We start from the raw sequence: 20,392 nt of genomic DNA, 5'->3' as shown, positions 1-20,392 counted from the left end.
GTAAGAAGGTAATTATTTGAAATACTGAGAATACCATTTGTATGCTATGCTCCACTTCACATGTTAAAAGGAAATACAATAGGAATATTATTTCTATTTTCCATATATTTTAAAATCAAATCCAGAAAATATTATGTCTAATACCCGTTTACATTAAGAGGATAGATGTCTAAACCAAAGATCTTAGATCTCCTAGAAAGACAAAACTGTTTGCATATTTTTTGGTTAAAAAAAAAAATTAAGAAATCCAGAAACATGTGTGATCAGGGAGGGAAGGGGGGTAGTGCTTAATTTTATACCACAACTTCTCTGTAGCAGTTACTGATAAATCTTCAAGTTCTGAAAGGAGATTTAGTAAAATCTCACTAATTAATTAAACAGCTCCATTTCAGAAAAACATTGCCAGTAATGGATAAAAATTAATTTTAAAAAGTTAACATAGTTTGGGAAAGGTTAAAATGTTAAAAGATTTTAAAGAAAATTAAATCTAATACATTAGATATTTTATTTCCCAACATCTTTATAGCAATACAATTTCCAGAACTTTTCCATCATTAGGGCATATGCATTTCCAAAGTAATTTTGATTCTTCAGTGTGGATCTTCCAGAGGAAACATAAAAGTCAGAATTGTAGAACTAAAAGGAATCCTGCCTGGCTATTCCCAATTGTCTGACCTCTATAAACACTCTTGAGAATTAAAGAAAGCATGGAGTAAAAAGATTCCTAGACTCGTACTTAATGACTTGCGCATGAACTATGTGTCCTGAGAACATTCAGCCTGAGTTTGCTACTACTCTCTAAAGCCTGAGTTTGCTACTACTGAAAAGAGATTGTTAAACATATTCCACAGAATTGTGAGGTTAAGAGAAAATGTTTCCAGCCTGAAAGGGTATGAAAGGTCACCCACCTATCCAAGAGGTACAGCGTGTCCTATTCAAGGATATATGTCTAGTTAAGTTGCATTCCTTTGTAAACATCCATAAGATGTGGGTCCTTGGGAGACACCATCATCCTCATCATCACCTTCTATACCTTCTGTTAATCTAGCACTTACTCATCACGTGCCAGATACTGTACCAGCACTTTAAACATCACCTCAGTTACAGCTTACAGCTGACGGAGATCACTTCCCTTGCCCTAGTGTTGAGCTGATCTGACATCGGGGAAACCCAGCCTGCACTGTTTCTTAACCACAAATAATCTAAGCTATGATCATACAAGTAGGATCTGCCTAGTAAGCGCATGTTAAAAGCATAAAGGAAATTTATTTCTACTTAAGACTTATTAAACCTTTGGGTGAAAGAAACGTTTACGTAGGATACTCAGTGATCAGATTTCTGTAAATTGAGGCACGCATATCAGTGGGTGGATGCGAAGACCTTCCAAGGGATGGATGGGCCCCCAACTGAAGAGAATCAATTCAGATCTTCACATTTTCGACAGGCATCATTTCTTAAAATGGCTCTACTGCTCTGAAAACAAATGGTGCCACGGTATAATGCTGGTTCTGCCCTGGGCCTAGGACCTACAAATCTTTTAGGGGCCTGAAGCAATGCTTTCTTTTAAAATCGGGAGAAAAAATAAACTGAGATGCAGAGAAAATGTTTTAATTATTTTCTCATGCCAGAAAAATCAATCTTTTAGGACCCATGAAAATCTATTAAATTTTAACACAGGAAAAAAAATTAATGTTGAAATATTTGATGTCATAGCTAATGTCATATCAAATATCATTTTTATTACTGATGTATGACAGTGGGAGGCATCCATGAAGATTAAAGTGCTGGGGTCCAGGAAAGTCATAATTAAACACAAAAATGCTCTTTTCCTACTTTATAAATTAAAAACATATACATGATCCATCCTAATCTTACAATTGATGCAATGTGCAACAGCACAGAAAAACTTCCAGGACACCAAACAAAGGGGTGTATATATATACTCATTTATTTATTTATATTTATATATTTGGAGGTACCAGGGCTGGAGATTGAACTTTGGACCTTGTAAGTGGAAAGCCAGCATTCAACCGCTGAGCCATACCAGCTCCCACAAAAGGATATTTTGATGTAGTGGTCTTGAAGTTAAGAAAGTACATTCTAATAATTATGACCACAGTATATTTAAATTTTACCGAAAAATTTAAAGTAGTTAAAATTTTTATGTATTTTTTTGTTACAGAGAGATATGAAAAGATGACTGATAAAATATACTAGGTTAAAATTCTAGATTGTATGGAATGGAAATAAAATTTCGAGGAGAAAAAGGCACTAAGTAAACTTTCAAAAGGTTATAGAAGGGAAGCAGCTGTGACTCAATCAGACGAGCTCCCGTCTACAATATGGGAGGCCCTGGGTTCCCGTCCTGGGGCCTCCTTTTGAATGCAGGCTCGCCCACACACTGCGGAGAGCCGACTCAGCAGGGTGACCCAACAAAACAGGAGACAAGCAAAAAAAAAAAAAAAGAGACGCAGAAGAATGCAGTGATGGACGTGGAAAGTGGACAGCAAGCAAGCCGGAGGGGGGTGGGGAAATAATAAATAAAATAAACACAAACAGAGCAACACACAGTGAATGGACACAGAGAACAGACAGCGCACAGAAAGCTGCAAGGGGGGGATTTTTTTTAAAAAGGTGGGGGGAAGAGGAGAGAAATAAATCTTTTTTCAAAAAGGTTATAGAAGAATCGTGTGTGTGTTTACAAACACACACATACCTTTATTATGTATCATTTAAAACATATACAGAAGTAGACAGAGAACATTCTGAATTTTATGCAATCACCATCAGCTCACCAGTCTCTACTTCTCTAGTCAGTGTTATTTTGACATCAAGTCCAGAGATAGCATTTCAACCATAAATATTTCAGTATATGTAACTAGAAGATAAAGACTCTTTAAAAAACAATAATGGCTATAGCATTATCACACTAAAATATAACAATTCCTTAATATCAAACATCCTATCAGTGTTCAACTCAGCACATGAAAGTTGTTCTTTATAAAAATTTTACTTTAATCAGGATTTAAATAAAAGTCACATAGCATGATTGGTTATTAGGTGTTTCAAGTTCTTGACGTGGCAGATTGCATTTCCATGGCATTTACATGCTTCTGTAAATTGGCAGTTGGATCTAGATGTTTAATCAGATTCAGGTTTATTTTTGTTTGCCTGTCTGTCAATACTACGTCACAGGAGGTGGTATGTGCTTCCATCAGGAGGCACAATGCTTGCTTGCATCTCAAATTAATTTTTCATTTTTTTGATGCTAGCAGTGGTTGATGATCAATGTCTAGATTCCTTATTCCATCAGTCATTGCAAAACAGTGACATTCTAATTCTATCATGAGTTCTTCATTTACTAGCTGGACTATTTCTATAAAAAAAAACTTCCTCTCAGTTACTATATGGTTACCCAGTGCTACCATTCATATAGAAAATAGAGGAAAGATGCCTGATTCTTTCCTTCATTTATCAGTTTTCAAAATAGTAAGTTAGCTCACTAGCATCCTTTACCAGGGACCAGGGAGGCTTATTTATTATTATTGTGAACTCATAATTTTATTGCTGTTATTATCTTCATTAATGGTCCAATTGTCCCTTCTTTGGACAGTGGGAACCCCCAATTTAGTTCTTGGGTCCTTTTGACACAATCCTAGTAAATTTTTTTAAAATTATGATATCATATTTAAAACAAAAAAATTGCATTGGAGCCATTTTAAGTGTATAATTCAGAGGTCATTCATTTACAGTGTTGTGCAAAGATCCCCATCATCCACTACAAAAACTTTTGCATCACCCCAAACATTAAGTAATAGCTCCCCATTTCTTCGCTCCCCAGATCCCTGCTAACCTCTACCTCTAATCTACTAACTCTATTAATTTGCTTATTCTAGATAATTCGTTTAAGTGGAATCAATATTTGTCAAAAACTGACAATATTTGTCCATTTGAGTGTAGTTTACTGCATTTAGCATGCTTTCAAGGTTCATCCATGTTGTGGCATGTATCAGAACTTTATTCCTTTTTATGGCTGAATAATATTCCACTACACAGAGAGACCACATTCTGTTTATGTGATCATGGGGAAATGGAACCCTTGTAGCCTCGGATGGCTTCCTTATTTTCTGGCATGACAAGATGCACCAGGATCTTCTCATACATTTACTGCCCCAGAGCTGAATTCAGCCATTTCTCTGGAGCTTCTGAGTGGGGAAAAAAAAAAAAAAAGCTATTTCCACACCACAGTCTGGATATCTGGAATAATGCTCATTGCTGCTGGGATGGTCATTGATTCTAGGACCTTGCAGTGAACACAAAGGATTCTCTCTCTCTCTCATTTGAGAAAAACACGCATCATAGATTCATCATGATATGTCCCCCTACTGAGAGCCATGGAGCCCCACGTGTTCTTCTCTAACTGTACCCCTTTTCTTCCACATGAAGAACCCGAGGTCCTCAATGGCCAAAGGAGGACAGAATCACACATGTGCTTCCTGCAACGTTACATACCCAGCCGTCTAAGGTTAACACTGCCAAACTTGCCGACAACGGCACACCTGAACACAGTTTCAGGGTCTTGTATGTTTGCCAGTTCTTTTAGTTCTGAGGGCACGTTGCCCTTCGGTTATACAAATGACCTTTTCCTTGTATGTTTGTGCTACCAACGATTCATATGTATATTTATTTATTTCATGTTACTTTGTGGGTTAGGAATCACTTTTAAATGTTTGCTTTTATTTAGTGATATGTAAACTATAATAAGGTTTCAACATCAAACATACAAAACAAGGTATTAGAAGTCTAATCGTATTCTCTCCCTTCCCCAAAGGTGCCAATATTTTTCAGTTACCCTATTTCACTCTATTTCGTTAATATAAGCAGCTTTTACATAGTCTTTTGCTATGAAGCTAGTATATTTACTTTCTCTTTTTTTTTTTAAGCACATTTTTGGTGATTTTTAGGAACATTTATATTTTTGGTCTAATGATTACAGTTATACTAAAGTTCATTGATGCCAACCTTGGCTCCTTCATTTTGGGAGCTTATCTATCGGTTACCTACTATGGATAACATTGTGATTAGCTAGTAGTCACTTTTCTGCCCTTTCTTTTAAGACTATCACTGAAGACACAGCTGCATGTCTGTCATGAGGTCTCAAAGAAAATATCTCTCAAACTTCTTAGCTCCTCTTAGGTAGATACTGTTTTGACCCCCGAGGACAGCGATTCAGTCAACGCAGGGTTCGCAGTGCTCCTGACATTCGGGGTGAATCATGTGTGGGGTGGGGGTTCTCCTGCGCACTAGAGGAGGCGGAACCCCAGCCCCGGCTTCCACCCAGGAGACATGAGCAGCTCTCCCACTGTGACAAACACAAACGTCAACAGACATTGTCAAACATCCCCGGGGGCCAAAAACTGCCGCATTTGAGAAGCACTATTTTAACTGAATCAGTCTCCCTTTGTATATGCTCCAAGAAAGCTCAGAGCCAAATCAGTGGCAATTTCTCAGAAAACATAAAAAGATCTCAATATATGAATTCTGTGCATTAAGCCTACCTCGATTCCATCTTAATACCCAAACGTAATATCTAGCTTTTTGTTGGAAAAAAAAAAATGTACTCTATGTATTTTTCTAGGCTTCTCAGTTCTTTTGTGGAGCATAGGTATGAGTGAATGCATTCAAAGAAATGAGTGAAATCATTACTCTCTTTCTTTAAGGCAACAATGGGTTTATTTATCGGTACATTAGCCATGCTCCTACTTAGAGCTGACATTCCCTCAATCAAGAAAATCTCCCCACCTAGTTGGCTCCTTTACTTTCACATCTGTAAATAAGGAAGACCTCTAATCACCCACTCCACGACCACAAGGACTAAGCCTTTTGGACTCGCCTCCTGATTCTCACCGCCTGGCACCATCCTGGCCAGCATAGTTCTCGCGTCTTAGCTGAGTGACCAGTTTTAACACAGGCTGAAAAATCATCTGAAAAGACAGCCAACTCACTTTCAATGGGTAACTTGTACACAGTCATCACACCTTGTATATATGTTGGTACTAGATGCTCAACATGTATTTACCCAATGCCTGCTTAGGCTGCAAAGTCTAAACAAGTTTAACATGTAAAAATCAAAGCAAAAAAGTAAGATTTTCGTAGTCTCTGACTCTGCAAGACAACTCATATACTTCAAATACAATTTCCTTTTCACAATAAAAACAAGGTAAAAAGAGATTTTTTAATTTGTTTTTTTTTTTCCTCTCCCTTTCCCCACCTCCCCCCACCCCCTGTTGCCTGTTCTTTGTGCCCATTTGTTATGTGTTCTTCTGTGTTCACTTGTATTCTTGTTAGCGGCACCCAGAATCTGTGTTTCTTTTTGTTGTGTCATCTTGCTGTGTCAGCTCTCTGTGTGTGCAGCGCCACTCCTAGGCAGACTGAACTTTCTTTCGTGCTGGGCAGTTCTCCTTACAGGGTGCACTCCTTGCGTGTGGGGCTCCCCTACACAGGGGACACCCCTGCATGGCACAACACTCCTTGCATGCATCAGCACTGCACATGGGCCAGCTCTACACGGGTCAAGGAGGCCCTGGGTATAAACCAGGGACCTCCCATGTAGTAGGCAGATGCTCTAACTGTTGAGCCAAGTCTGCTTCCCAGTAAAAAGAGATTTAAGTGTCAACACTTGGGGCCATTCAGATGTGGGTGGTTGTATGCTAGAAATCATGTTGCCTGAGGAGTTGAAGATAAAAATTGAAGAAAGGCATACTATTTAAGTTCTTCTTAATATAAATAAAAACATGCTTTACCTTTCTTCCAGCTCTTCATTAAGGTACAGCCAAATTAAAGATGTAACTTACTTTATAAAATATAAAAATAAAAAACTACAACAACAACAGCAAAAAGTTCTGCATTTAACTAGATAAATGAAGGTGTAATTTTTCACATTGAAAAAAAAAACTTTTCTAAACTTCAGGCATCTGAATACCCTTGCTATTATTTAAGTAAAATTTAACACGTACACCCCCACGCAAACAAATCAATAATAAAAAATTTTGAAACAACCCACTTTTTAAACATTGGCTCATTCCAAACAGAAATCTATTAAATCATGGTCTTGATAAGCTGGTATGTAAGAAAGAAAAGATAGTAATCTGAGTACCAGCTACATATGTACCACCTTGAATAGATGAATAGTAGTACATGCACCTGCTTTAGGAAAATGCTGCCCAGAGTTAATCCAAAATAAGATTTCTTTAAACAGCATATTCATGGAGGAATCAAATACTATTCCACACAACTAGTTTAAAAGCTATTTATTGGTACATGGGCACAAGCAAACCTAAATCTCCTGGCTATAAAGAAATGTTCTGTTGAAATACCTTATAGTTTCTGCTCTACTCCAGAAACCTTTCTCACTTTTACCTGTGTCTCACTTGTCCAGATAATAGAAAATAATTTTAGTAAGTGGTTATACTAACTAGTTTGCACTGACACATGATGCTCTAGAGCATCACTTACATATCCCATCACGCAATGTGTCTTCTGAATTTTCTACACCCCTGTATGGCATACTTTTCTTGGGATCTCTAACTGACCATCAGGTTTGTTAATTGTTAAATCCAAAGTTGTTTCCTTCTTCTCCTATGTATATACCTTCAAGGAACAGTAGAAGCACAAGTAGTTTCTGAATTTCTATAGGCAAATTGCCAAAAAAAAAAAACACCACAGAAAAATGATACATACTAGAAGAATATACTTATTCTAAATATCACTACTGATCTATATTCTATATATGATTATCTATTACTACATGAAGATCTACTGAAGACTCTCAGTAAAACATAAGACCAAATTCTTCACTTGAACAACTGAAGTGTTTCCAAATAGATGTCTAAACGATAAATGAACTTTAAAATAAATTTCTTGAAGTGGATATTCTTAAGCTTAAGAACTGCTCAATATTAAAAGTATATAATTACAAAAACTAAATATTATTTCTAGAAAAGTCCATACTATTCTGTGCAAATCTTCCAGTAACAGCTGACAGAATTTTCCAGGAATTCTCCAGAACTTGAGTACTGGGTACTAGGATTCCTACTACAGACTCTTATGACCCAAGATTAGCCTTTCCTTGAGATGATATCCTAAAAGCAGCTATTTCAGATCACTGAAAATAACTTTGACCTTATTCTTCAGATAAAGTTCAAGTGATAGAAGTACTGGTTTTCACTTGGTCAGTTGTCAAACAATGATGTTATACTTCATTTCAGTATGAAACACCATGATTATTTCTAATTATTCTAACATTCAGATGAAACATAAGGGGGAAAAAATCCAGGTAGTTAAAACTATCATCTTTGTGTACCTTGAGTAAACAATTAAGTCTACCAGTCTAACACAAAGTAAGTCCAATCTATTAAGGTGTAAAACATCTTGATTACTTCTCTGCTAAAGACATTTGCCCAGGTTATAAACTTAATCAATTTTTTATAAAAACAGATAATGAATTCCATTTACAGTAGCATGGATGGATAACAGATGTTGGCATTCTTGTAAATTAAGGTGACACATGCAGGGAAGAAAGTACGTTCACTTACTTGAACGAAGGACAGAAGGTGTGACCTCAATTTCACTTGTTGCTTGGTAAGGCTGAAAGGCTGAAGCATTGTTGGTGCCAAGCTCACTGCCAAATATCTCTGGACTCTGGGTGCCTGTGGAGCTGGCACTGGTGCCATCACCTCCATGGTGTGGCTCTTGCTCATCAAACACAGCTACCAGCTAGAAACGAGAAGTAAATTTGCATTTGTAAGTAAAGGTATTTAAATCTCTACCAAAAACTTAACACCACATTCAATGTAAGAAAAAAATATTAATATTCATGCACCCAGAAACTTAAGTTTTAGGAGCCAAAGCTTCAAAGATAATCTTCCCATGAATTTTGAGGCTTGTACATTTCTAACTTGCACATTTCATATCCAAAAATGAATGAGTGGAAAAAAAAAAAACTTTTATATCACAGAATGCTAAGATAGAAGTGAGTGGATTTAATTGTTTTCTTATATAGGAAATACTGGGGGAAAATGCAGAAGAGTACATATAGTAAGGAACCGCCAAACAGGAAGAAACGGTAAGAAAAAATATACATCTGCTCATTCCTGCAAAAGAAATACAGACAGGACAAAGGAGAAACTAATGAAATTGGTTACCTCCAGGAAGGGAGAGGGGAAGGGGCTGGAAGAAAGAAGGAAAGAAAGAGCATAGGAGGGAGGTTGCAGCAACATGTTCTTGAGTATATTTTCCTCAATAGCTTTGACCGTTAAAACCAAACCATTTTTCAAAAACACAAAATGAAAATAAATAATTGAAATCAACCAGTATACATGCTGGGTGAGGGGGGAGAGAGATCAAACATGGAACATAACCAAATAAGCCTATGTTACAGATGAATAATATAATCACACTGCAAATAATGGGGAAGAGAAGAACTAACTGAAATAACATTAGAGAACTATATTTCCACCATTCAATGTAAGGCTAAAGTCAAAAGGAACTACCACTCAAATATTATACTCTCTAGTTAGTAAATCTGTTTCTCACAAATGTATGGTTAGACAATTATCATACTACTAGCTATCTATATCTCTATACATATAGATATACACATATATACATACAAAGAATGAAAAAAATAAATAAAAATATTTTGGACAATGATAGCCAAGGTTCTCACTGTCAAACATAGAAGTTACAAGTGAGGAAAAGTTAGAACTCTATGGTGTCAGACTGGAATCAGAGGAATCAGTATAAATTCATGGACTTTACAAGCAGGTGGGTAAATGGTTAGTTAGGGGATGGATAGAGAGACACAAATACCTACAATACATACATACATACATAGGGATGATAATATATGTGTGGGTATACAAACATGTATTTCCTAGGTCGTTAACTAGGAGGTCCTAAAAGCAATGACACCCCAGTAACAATGAACACACCTAGTGCCCAGATCTTGGTTTCTATATATCATTCTCCATTAAATGAACCAGGGCTCCTTGAAATAAGGGTTGGCAACAGGGCTGCGGGTAGGTAAAGTACATGATGAGCCTGTAACATCTTGTGATGCCAAAATGCAAGGAAGAACTGAAAAGTGATGGAGGCATGTCAAAGAAAGACAGGAGCCAACCTGACAAAGCTCCCAATGGCCAAAGCTGAGTCAATGCATAAACAAAACAAATAATGGTAGTATTGGATTATAACCCATAGAAGGAAAAAAAAAAACCCTAAATATCTGTGATTGTATAATGATATCAACAAATCACTGAAGAAATAAATGGTGACAAAGCAGCAGCTCTTCCTTACAGCAGTATTACAACTAATAAATATGGAAGGAATGATTGAAATAGAAAATCATTATTCAACCACCGCAGTAATAACTGTTGCAGGCAATACCTATGGATGTGAAACATAGCAGGTGAAAATAAAATGAGTGATAGAGTATCTGTATATTTCAAAGCATCTCCCTATAAGATACCTTTTAAATAAAAAGGGAAAAAACTATATTTGCAATTGAGAAATTTGGCAGACACCATCTCAACTAAGGTTAGCATCAGCAATAAAAAAACACATCAACATCATGTATCCTCTGATACCATGCAATGAGACATTAAAAACTTCTGTGGTATTCTTAAAAATATATATAACTTCACAGTCTAATCATGAGAAAACAGACAAATCCAACTGAGGAACAATCTACAAAATTGACTAAATATTCCTTGAAAATGTCAAAGATATGAAAGTCAAAGAAAGATTGAGGAAACTATGTAGATTGCTGGAGATGAAGGAGAAATGACAGCTACATGCAGTGTGAGATCCATGACTAGATCCTGGACCAGAAAAAGAACGGTACTGGAAACACCAGCAAATTCAAACAAAATCTGTTAAGTGTATTGACTAATCTTAATTTGCTAATTTTGCTAATCATATTATGGTTGTATAGAATGTTAACTTCTGCAATTTTTCTAAAATGAAATTTCTTCAAAGTAAACAGTTAAGGAATTTTTGTAAAATAAAATTACGAAATTCTATAAAAATAAAAATTCATTGTTTCCTTGTATAACTAACACAGTGGCAGCATGTCTTAAAATCTCACCAAGAGTAATAAAATTCCAAGAACAAGCAGTTATCCCCTTAAGTCTACAAAACATGCTTAGCAGCTAAGCTTACCATTCCAAGCAAAGGAGATTCTTGGCTATACCCCAAAGAAATTACCTCTTATGGAGCCAAACCAAGCTTTTTCAATGTCAACACTCCTATCAGTAAAAGGATAATGAGGTAAATTTTCAATTATGAGGGAAGCGGACTTGGCCCAATGGATAGGGTGTCCGCCTACCACATGGGAGGTCCACGGTTCAAACCCAGGGCCTCCTGACCCGTGTGGAGCTGGCTTATGTGCACGAGGAGTGCCATGCCACGCAGGGGTGTCCCCCTCATAGGGGAGGCCCCCACACAAGGAGTGCGCCCCGCAAGGAGAGCTGCCCAGCACGAAAAAAAAACGCAGCCCGCCCAGGAATGTGGCTGCACACATGGAGAGCTGATACAGCAAGATGATGCAACAAGACAAGACGCAAATCCCGGTGCCGCTTACAAGAATACAAGCAGACACAGAAGAACACACAGCAAATGGACAAAGAGAACAGACAACAGGGGCAGGGGGAGGCGGGAAAGGGGAGAGAAATAAATTTTAAAAATAAATCTTTAAAAAAAATTTTTCAATTATGAGTAGTATTTATAATTATAGTCCTCATTTCATAGGCAGTTCTGCCATTTTGAACAAACGCTATTTCCATGAGCATTCACATATCCTCAATTAGTTCATAAGACAAAAAAGAACCCCTTCATAAGGTCCTAAAGAGATGTAGACAAACAGGAAGCTCTGAACCCTGCTGTGGCATAACATATAATTAGCTGATTAAACAATCTGGAGGGAGGTTAAGTGGTAAGTAGAAATCAAAGTAAGTGAAGAGTTGGGCCACTCAACCTAATAATAAACAACACAAGTGGGGAGAGAAATCCTTAACAGTTGCAAAAAATGTAAAGGTGTTTGGGTGTATACACCAAAGTTTCAATACACAATAACAAAATCATCTTACTTAGCTAACATTAACTGGTAGCACTAGATCAGGGATCAGGAAGCTTCTCAAAAAGGGCCAGAAGTAAATATCTTTGACTTTGCAGTCCATGGGGGTTCAAACTACCGCTCTCTTACAACTGTTGTAGTGTGAAAGCAGCCACAGACAACCTATTTACAAAAGAGTGCAATTGCTTTTACTAAAACTTAATTTACAAAAAGAGGCAGTGGGCCAATTTGACCCATCGGCTATCGTTTGATGGTCCTGCACTAGAATGCCCACCCATCTAGTTCCATCCAGTTTTAAAATTTCAATTATTTGGGAAATAAAAACTAATGATATCTATGTCAAGTTCTTCTTGGGCATTTTGAATTTCTACAATGGACTTTAATATCATCAGACTTCTCAAAAGGTGTGCGGCTTAATACGCATTTTGAAGATGTTAAGTTTTGACATTTTGGTGCTTGATTGGAAACACATGAAATTTCAGTTTTCTTATTAACTTTTCACAACGATGTGTTCTCTCAGGAATAAAGTCCTTTCTGCAAATTTAAAATGGAAATTGAAGATTACAAAGAATCTTTGTAAATGCCACACATGATGGAAAAACTTATATATGTATATTAGTTTCAATAATTATCTCTAGCATTTTTCAGAAAACACAGTATTATGAAATCTGGACTGTGTCATGAACAAATGCTGTTTGAATTTCAGTGGTAGAATCACAGTTGGTGATTTGCAATATGCCAATAACACACAATTCTACAGCTTTCTTTTAAAACAAAATTCAAGTGCCAGGTGCAGATATGAAGTAATTTTGTGTTAAATTGAGAAGGATATATAATTTTAGAAAATCTACTCTACAAGAATAAATACAGTAACATAGCAAAAGAAGATGAGACCTTCACAAAAACATCACATATTAAAAATCTCTATCATGCCCTTCAAAAAGTAAAGGGAAAGTCTGCTTTTAAATTTCTGCAACATGACTCAAATCCATATTTTAACAGATGGAATCTTCACTGCCATCCATGAAATAGATAATTTTTAAAAGTTCATTTTCATTTTCAATGGTTATTATTTAATCTTTCTTCAATTCCAGCCATCTATCAAGTCTCCATGAGAAAAGAAGCAAAATTTAGGGTAACAATCAGGATCACCTGGGTATAAATAAACTCTAAATTTTGCGACATGGCAAGTCATTTTAACTTCCTGAAACATCAGAGCCCTCCAACAGAAAATGTGTTATATAAGCATTATACATAAATGTTTGTAAATCAACCAGGTGGTACCTTTAATGGATGAAAACCCATAACTGGATGTAGCAAACTGGCTAAGAACATAAAATTTGGAACCAGAAAGACCTATCCCATCTCTTGGATGACTGCTGATAAATCCACCGGCCTCTCTGAAATCTCCAAAGTCTTGGTTTCCTCATCTGGGAAAAGAGGGCTGTGATTGTAGCAAGCAGAGTAACAGCATCCAAAGATGCCCATGCCCACAGCCCTGGAACCTGTGAATTCGTTAACCTCACGTGGCAAAAGAGACTTCGCAGATGGGATTCCAACGTAGGAGGGGATTCAGACACAGGACAATTACCCTGAATTATCCAGGAGGGCCCAATCGAATCACGTGACTGGAAAAGGGGAGAACCTTTCTCAGTCATGCCCAGAAAGAGATGTGGCAATGAATGAATGGTGAGAGAGACGCCAAATCACTGGATGTGAGGTCGAAAGAAGGGGGCCACAAGCCAAGAAATAAAGGCAGCCCCAGAATACAAGCAAATGGATTTTGCCAAGCCTCCAAAAAGGAACACAGCTCTGCTGATACCTTGATGTTAGACAGTGACACCTGTGTCAGACTTCTAAACCTACAGAACTGTAAGATAATAAATCTGCATTGTTTTAAGCCATTAAATTTATGGCAATTTTCACAGCAGCAACAGAGAGCTAATATATTGGTAACAGCAACCCTTCTAGATTTGTTGTGACAAAACTTCTGGAACACTAAGCACGCATTTACTATTAGCTATCATTAAAAAATAGTGTAGTAGAGGCTGACAAATATTTTTTGCAAATTTGAGAATCAGTTTCAAGAGTGACCAGGAGACTGAGGGAAAGCTCTTCCACATTCTAAGAGGAGGAAAAAAAGAGAAAAAACAACAACGGAAAGGAGAAGCCATGCTTAAAAATGCCCTGGCTGAAGTCACTAATAACTAGAAAAAGAGGTTCTTTACTCCTTGCATTAAAATGGCATACCTTTTATTATTTAATTTTGCAAAAGGAAAACTGAGGGTCAGAGAGTTTAATGTGAGATTTATGAGATTAATATGATTATCTGCAAGTCTTCAAAAATAGGATTCTAGACATCCTTGAGTAGCCAAAGGTAATAACCACCTTACTAATTTAATGCATTTTTGTGAGGCACCAGGGATTGAATCTCAGACCTCATACATGGGAAGTAGGCACTTACCCACTGAGCTACACCCGCTCCCCTTAATGCAATTTTGATAACAACACCTAAAAGTTTTCTGAATATATTCTAAACAATTCCATGCTGGTTATAACATCACTCAATCTTAACCAGAAGAGTTTAAAAGATTCAAAGATCTGGCGGATTCTACCTTCACAGAGGAAAATGGCAAGTGACTTAAAGTCAAGTGGTTTTCTAAGTGATATCTCAAAGATTTGCAAGCTCAGACTCCACAAACTCTCACAGGCCATTGTACTTCACACCCTTGAGCAATGAGTTGTTACTTTCTTCATGTACAAGTTCAACCTACCCAGAGGAAGCTGATTATTATGGGTTTCATGGATGTCCTATGGATACATGACATAATACATCTAATTTTGGGCTTTGAAATAATGACCTACAATTCTTTAGAGAGGCATCACATTTTTGGCCCCAGAGTAGGTCCAGAGCATGTGGAAAAATACTAAAAAAACAAACAAACAAACAGGATTTTCTTGAAGATTCCTCAAATAGAACCTTTTTTACCCAAGGACCATAAGAGGAGATCCAATGAGCAGATGGACTCAACTGAATCATTTAGTCTGCAAGTTCAAAATAAAACCAACAAGAAACACAAAGCAGAAAAAGGTACTTGATTATGTTATTGTTCCATAACTGTGTTTGCCACATCTTTCGATATTCTAACAGTGCTATTATGATGATGCTTTTGAACAACAAAATAATGATGGCATCATACAACACTCATTTCTGAGAAATGGCAGGGAATTTGAATGGATAGACCTGCCCATAAAGAATAAATGCAACAGAAAGAAACTACATAGAAATGCGAGAGCCTAGAGCAAACTGCAAAAAGTAAAAAACAATAAAAATCAAGTATTAATAGTTGGAGATGTATGTATATTAAGTTTGAAATAAGGCTGTTCCATTCACACAACTCTAAACTATCACTGTCTCCAAGGTGACTTTTCCTTCCTGCAGGTCAGTCTGAATTTCTATAAATAAGACTACCCATGCAATACCTTTCCATTTTTCTCTCCTTACACTCAGGTATGGACTTGGAAGAATGGTAAACCGAGAATTTTCCTTTATATAGTCCTTTTTTTAAAAAAACTTCATTTCCAATTGTCTGCCATAAAGCACACTTGATTATCATGACACATATAGAAAAGGAAAATTGATCAGACTCTAGCATGGTTATGTTGGTTATCTTAGTGCATAAGAAATAAATGTAATGAGCTAAATCTTTAGTAGTATCATTTCAAACAACACATTATGTAGAAATGGCAAGACATTTCCATTACTACCTGAACAACCTAGGGGATCACCAATATCATAAGGTTCTACCTGTTGATAGTTAAAGGTCACATATCCACAAGAGTTAATAGCATCCTTTAAGAAAGTAAGAAGGTAATATTTCTCGGTCACAGATGCCTAATAAAGGCAGTATGCTCCACCTGGAAATCACAGTGGAGGAAGTTCTCCTCTGACACTCACCAGCCCTGATGCTTATATTTCAGGGCTGGGATTTAATTCTGCCTTCCCTCAGGGTGACACACTCTATCACCCACCCAGCCTTCAGACTAATTAGAATCCCATTTTAAGAGTTCTGTTCAACTAATAGCCTTGAGTATGTCCACCACGAACCACAAAGAAATATGCAAATGTTAGAGCCATGGGCTAGCCGACCTACTTGTCAGCTAATATAAACCCCTCTGCCTCTCATGCCAGTCACAAATGTCACCCTTCCATTTGTGCCCATTCATGAACTTTCAACTACATCAAAAGCACTGCAAAAGTGTTAAAACACACACACACAGGAATTCAGTCAGATAAAACAAAGTAAATCTGAAATTAGCTAATCACATTTAGATAAGCTGGTTCCAAGTTGTGAGAGGTAGCATTAATTGTGATTCAACATAAACACATGGTCAAAGAGACCAAGAAACTGGGAAAAAAAGAAAATATGAACCTCAAAGTGAAAGAATAATGAAATAAGGAATTATTATGTAGACATGGAAAACAAGGAACTATTAAATCAATTTGTAAGCTTTCTGATGACTGAACTTACTTTAATGACATAGCAACTGTACTAAATTCTTAATCATTTTCGGACCCTCACTTGATACCATGGTTCATTAAAAACTCATTTAAATAGAGCTACTGTTTTACTGGAAGAGTAAGCAAAACAATAGTAAAAGAATATATTTGGGCCAATGATGTTTGTAATAGTAGTAATACAAGCTATAACCAATAAAAACAAACTTACTACAGAAGAATTCCAGGGTTACCATAGAAAGCCTTTAAACATTATGTATGCAAGATTAATTCTGTGCTTCATCAGCATTTTAAGAATTAAATATATTTTGTCTGATGCAAACCAAAAAATACCCAGTGCTTAGAAGAGAACTTTAAAATGCCAGGAGCATTCTAAACATTAGCCACTTTTCCTTCTGGCTGAGCCAAGAATGGCAAAGAAGGGCCTGAAGGTCTTTCCCAGCAGTTTATCATGAGGAGACTTCAAACCTGCCTCAAACAGCTACACAGTTAGATTGTGAAGCCAGCTGTTCTTCACCTTTGCATGTGCCCCCACCACTCCGCCAACCTTTCAACCTACATCCATCTAAAAATAAGAGGTAGAGATAGGACTTAACAGCATGGTGTTTTAATCTATGGACAATAAATGTGTTACATGTGTTCAGGAATCACTGTATTAATGAACGGTAAATAAAAGAATCCGACAAGAATTACTCCCTCTGTGGAAGCTGTAGTCTGGGGGTTGGAAGTGTAGGGTTTAAAAAAAAAAAGGTTTATTAATCAAAAGTAGGTAGAACATAGCTATGGCTTAATGAGACAAGTGAAAAAATCACAGGCGCATGCGCGCACACATAGCTAAGTTTTCAATGGCTTACTCTAAACTGTAAATAAAAGATATGCTACCAAGACCCACCCACCAAGATGCGTGACTTGAGCTTCCGTGAGCAAGTGTGGGTGAAGTGATACTTCCGGCCCTCTTCCTGCCCCAAGTGTGTTTTTGTTCCCTTCAATCGAAGCTCTGTCAACATCAGTGCTCCCCAGTCCTTGACCATGGATGCTAGAAACGAGATGCTGATGTGATCGCTCTGTCTAAAAAAAGCAGCACCATAATTTCCACCCGGCAAGATCACAATGTCTTAAAAGGCAAGAACTCATGTCCTGCTCTCCAGCACTATAGGATTTCTGTCTCAATTTGAAGAGTCCACCAAAGTGCAACAGAGTCTCTTGATCAGGGAAGCACCTGTTTAGTCTTTTTCCCTCCCCCACATCTGCAGCTAGCCTAGTAAATTAATCCAGGGCCTGTTCCACTGACCTGGAAACCTTGTCTCCATACACCCAACACTCCCAAATCCAGTTCCACCTTGCAACCAGCAAGATTCAGATTCAAGGAAAAGTAAGAAGTCCCATTTAAGTCTCAAGACTGAACTCTATTCTCCAACCAACCTGCAACATGGAACTCTGAACTGGAGTTTGTATCATGTGCCTCGAGGCACACAGATGAAATCAGCCTATGTCTTTCTTCAAGTAACACCGTCTCAGAGAACTCAGACATACACACAGTGTCCCTAATTAACCCATCATTGATTTCACTATAGAAAAATGTAAAAAATTAACCATCACGAAAATTTCTTGCCAGTCAAATCTGGTGAACTATGCTACTTTAAATTTTGGCAAGCAGTGGTGGAAAACTTCCTTTCCCAAAATAGACATTTGAAGGATTGCTTCCTTAGTTCTAAATTTTACAAGTCATGTTTAAAATTAAAAGCAGTAGAAAAGAAAACTTGGCAATGGCTTCGGTCAATCAGAACTAGGAAGTAGTTAAGCAATTTGCACAAGTCACAGAAAACACCTCAAAACAGTGTTAGATATAGAGGTGCTGCAATAGGAACACATGTCTTAAGAGGTGAGTGAATCATCAGCTCTGGCATTTAAAGACAAGATGGTATTTCCAATTCAAAGAGCCAGGCTTGTTTCCAAGGCAACCTGCCATTTGTAGAGGGGACTCACCTGGGAGTTAGCAGTCCCTTCAACTGCTGACTTCACAATTTGAACTAGCCCCCCACTGATACCTTAGCTTCCATCTAAAAGCATCATCAAAAAAATTGAGAGCATTTTAACTGCTTTAAAAGACGGAAAGAAATCCCAATGATTCCATTAAGATATGGGGGGGGGGGGCGGATTTGGAGGGGGTAGCCGTATAGGAGGAAAAAAGTGACCTAAGGAAAGCAACACAGGGCTGGAAGTTGCTGCTTATCAGTGATTTATTTGGAAATTAAAATGCACCAAAACCACTACTCCTGCTCACTCAAAGTTCTGAAAGTACAGTTTAAAATCATACTAAAAATCAGTATTCATTTTTTGACAACCACAAGCCAATATTAGCGTAGATCAAAGGTCAATGAATTTGTTTTGTAAAATACAACGCTAATGTTACATTTAAAAAATGCTTTTAGTTTAATTTGTACACAAAAAAGAAAGGAGTATGTTTTCAAATATCCACCCAGAGGCAGAGATGAAAAATTTCAAACACATTCTGACTCCTTTCTGCTACTGTCATTATTTCAATACCTTTTACAAAGAAGAGATAATGGTGTCCTTGACATTAACCTATATTATGTACAGTGTGCAATACAATGCTGATTAAATTAGGCTCATTTTAATCAACTGGCAGGTTTATTCAAGAAGTAACTAAATAACAAAATTCTTTATAACAACTCTTCATTAGTACAACCTGTTTAGCAATGGTTTAAAAAAAAAAACAGAATACTAATTGTGTATCAATCCTCCCCCCATATTTGACAGATAAAAGAAACAAGATACAAGTTAAATATTCCCCAATACATGAGTCACTAAATACAAGCATTTAATGCAAATCTTCTTTTCAAGGCAAATCTTTTTAAAGGTAAATACCAGTGCCATCTAATGGATTTAAGAAGGCACAAAGATTTTTGAAAACTTTAAAATTTTAAAGAAAATAGATTTTTGAGGAAAGCCAAAACCTCTGCTCTTTTCATTTGCTTCCCACAGAAAACAACCACACAGGCGACCACCAGCATACAGGTAGGGTCAAGTTTATCCAGGCCTTACATCAATATCAGGTAACTAATCGTGACTGGGCTCCCTAAAACAAAGAAGGTCAAAAGAGGTGACTTGGGAAGTTTCTTCAGTATTCTGTGCCTCACTATTGTATAGTTTCTTCCCTATGTCATCTTATATTTAATTATGACACATTGCTTAGAGTTAATGCCTGGAATGTAACAAGTACTCAATAAATGTTAGTTGGTATTACTATTTTGGAAAGTTCCAGGTGAATAAGGTTACCAACACAGGAAGGTGATTGGTAGTGGCATTAATTAAGCAGTACAGACTTTATCCTGGAAACCGCGCAGCATCCTTGGCTACATACTGGTTAAATGTGTGTTTATTCTGCAGATGGTTTCCAGGAGTATGAGAAAGGACTAGAAGGGTAAACTCATAGCTCATTAGTCCAATAATGAAGAAGTCATGAGGGCCTGTACTAATGAAAAGGCAGTGGAGTGAAAAAGACAATTAAAATGCATATTTATTAAAATGCATTAGACTTATTTAAAAGGCTTTGATATGTGGGATAGGCAGGACTGTGAAGGAGGAGGAGCCTTGGGGTTTACGGGATTGGGCTGAGGGCAAACATAGAGACAAATTTGGGACAAAAGATGACGTGTTCCTTTTAAGGTAACTCTCACATACCCATTACTCACTTCCCAGTCTACAGGGAACAGGTG

The 20,392-nt window shown here is 37.1% G+C and overlaps 1 protein-coding gene across 10 annotated transcripts in view; it reads right to left on the bottom strand.

The window, feature by feature from the left end:
- The window catches only part of PARD3 (par-3 family cell polarity regulator), a 669,864-nt gene that overhangs the window by 403,892 nt on the left and 245,580 nt on the right, over window positions 1-20,392 (bottom strand). For all 10 annotated transcript variants that reach the window (XM_058297689.2, XM_071215434.1, XM_058297690.2 and 7 more), the window contains exon 3: window positions 8,595-8,775. In XM_058297689.2, coding sequence (XP_058153672.1) covers window positions 8,595-8,775 — 181 coding nt within the window. The remainder of the gene's footprint in view (window positions 1-8,594; window positions 8,776-20,392) is intronic.

Source organism: Dasypus novemcinctus, chromosome 5, assembly GCF_030445035.2.
Source record: "Dasypus novemcinctus isolate mDasNov1 chromosome 5, mDasNov1.1.hap2, whole genome shotgun sequence".
NCBI lineage: Eukaryota > Metazoa > Chordata > Mammalia > Cingulata > Dasypodidae > Dasypus > Dasypus novemcinctus.
Note: the sequence above shows the minus strand (reverse complement) of the source record. Positions and strands in the feature narration are given on the sequence as shown.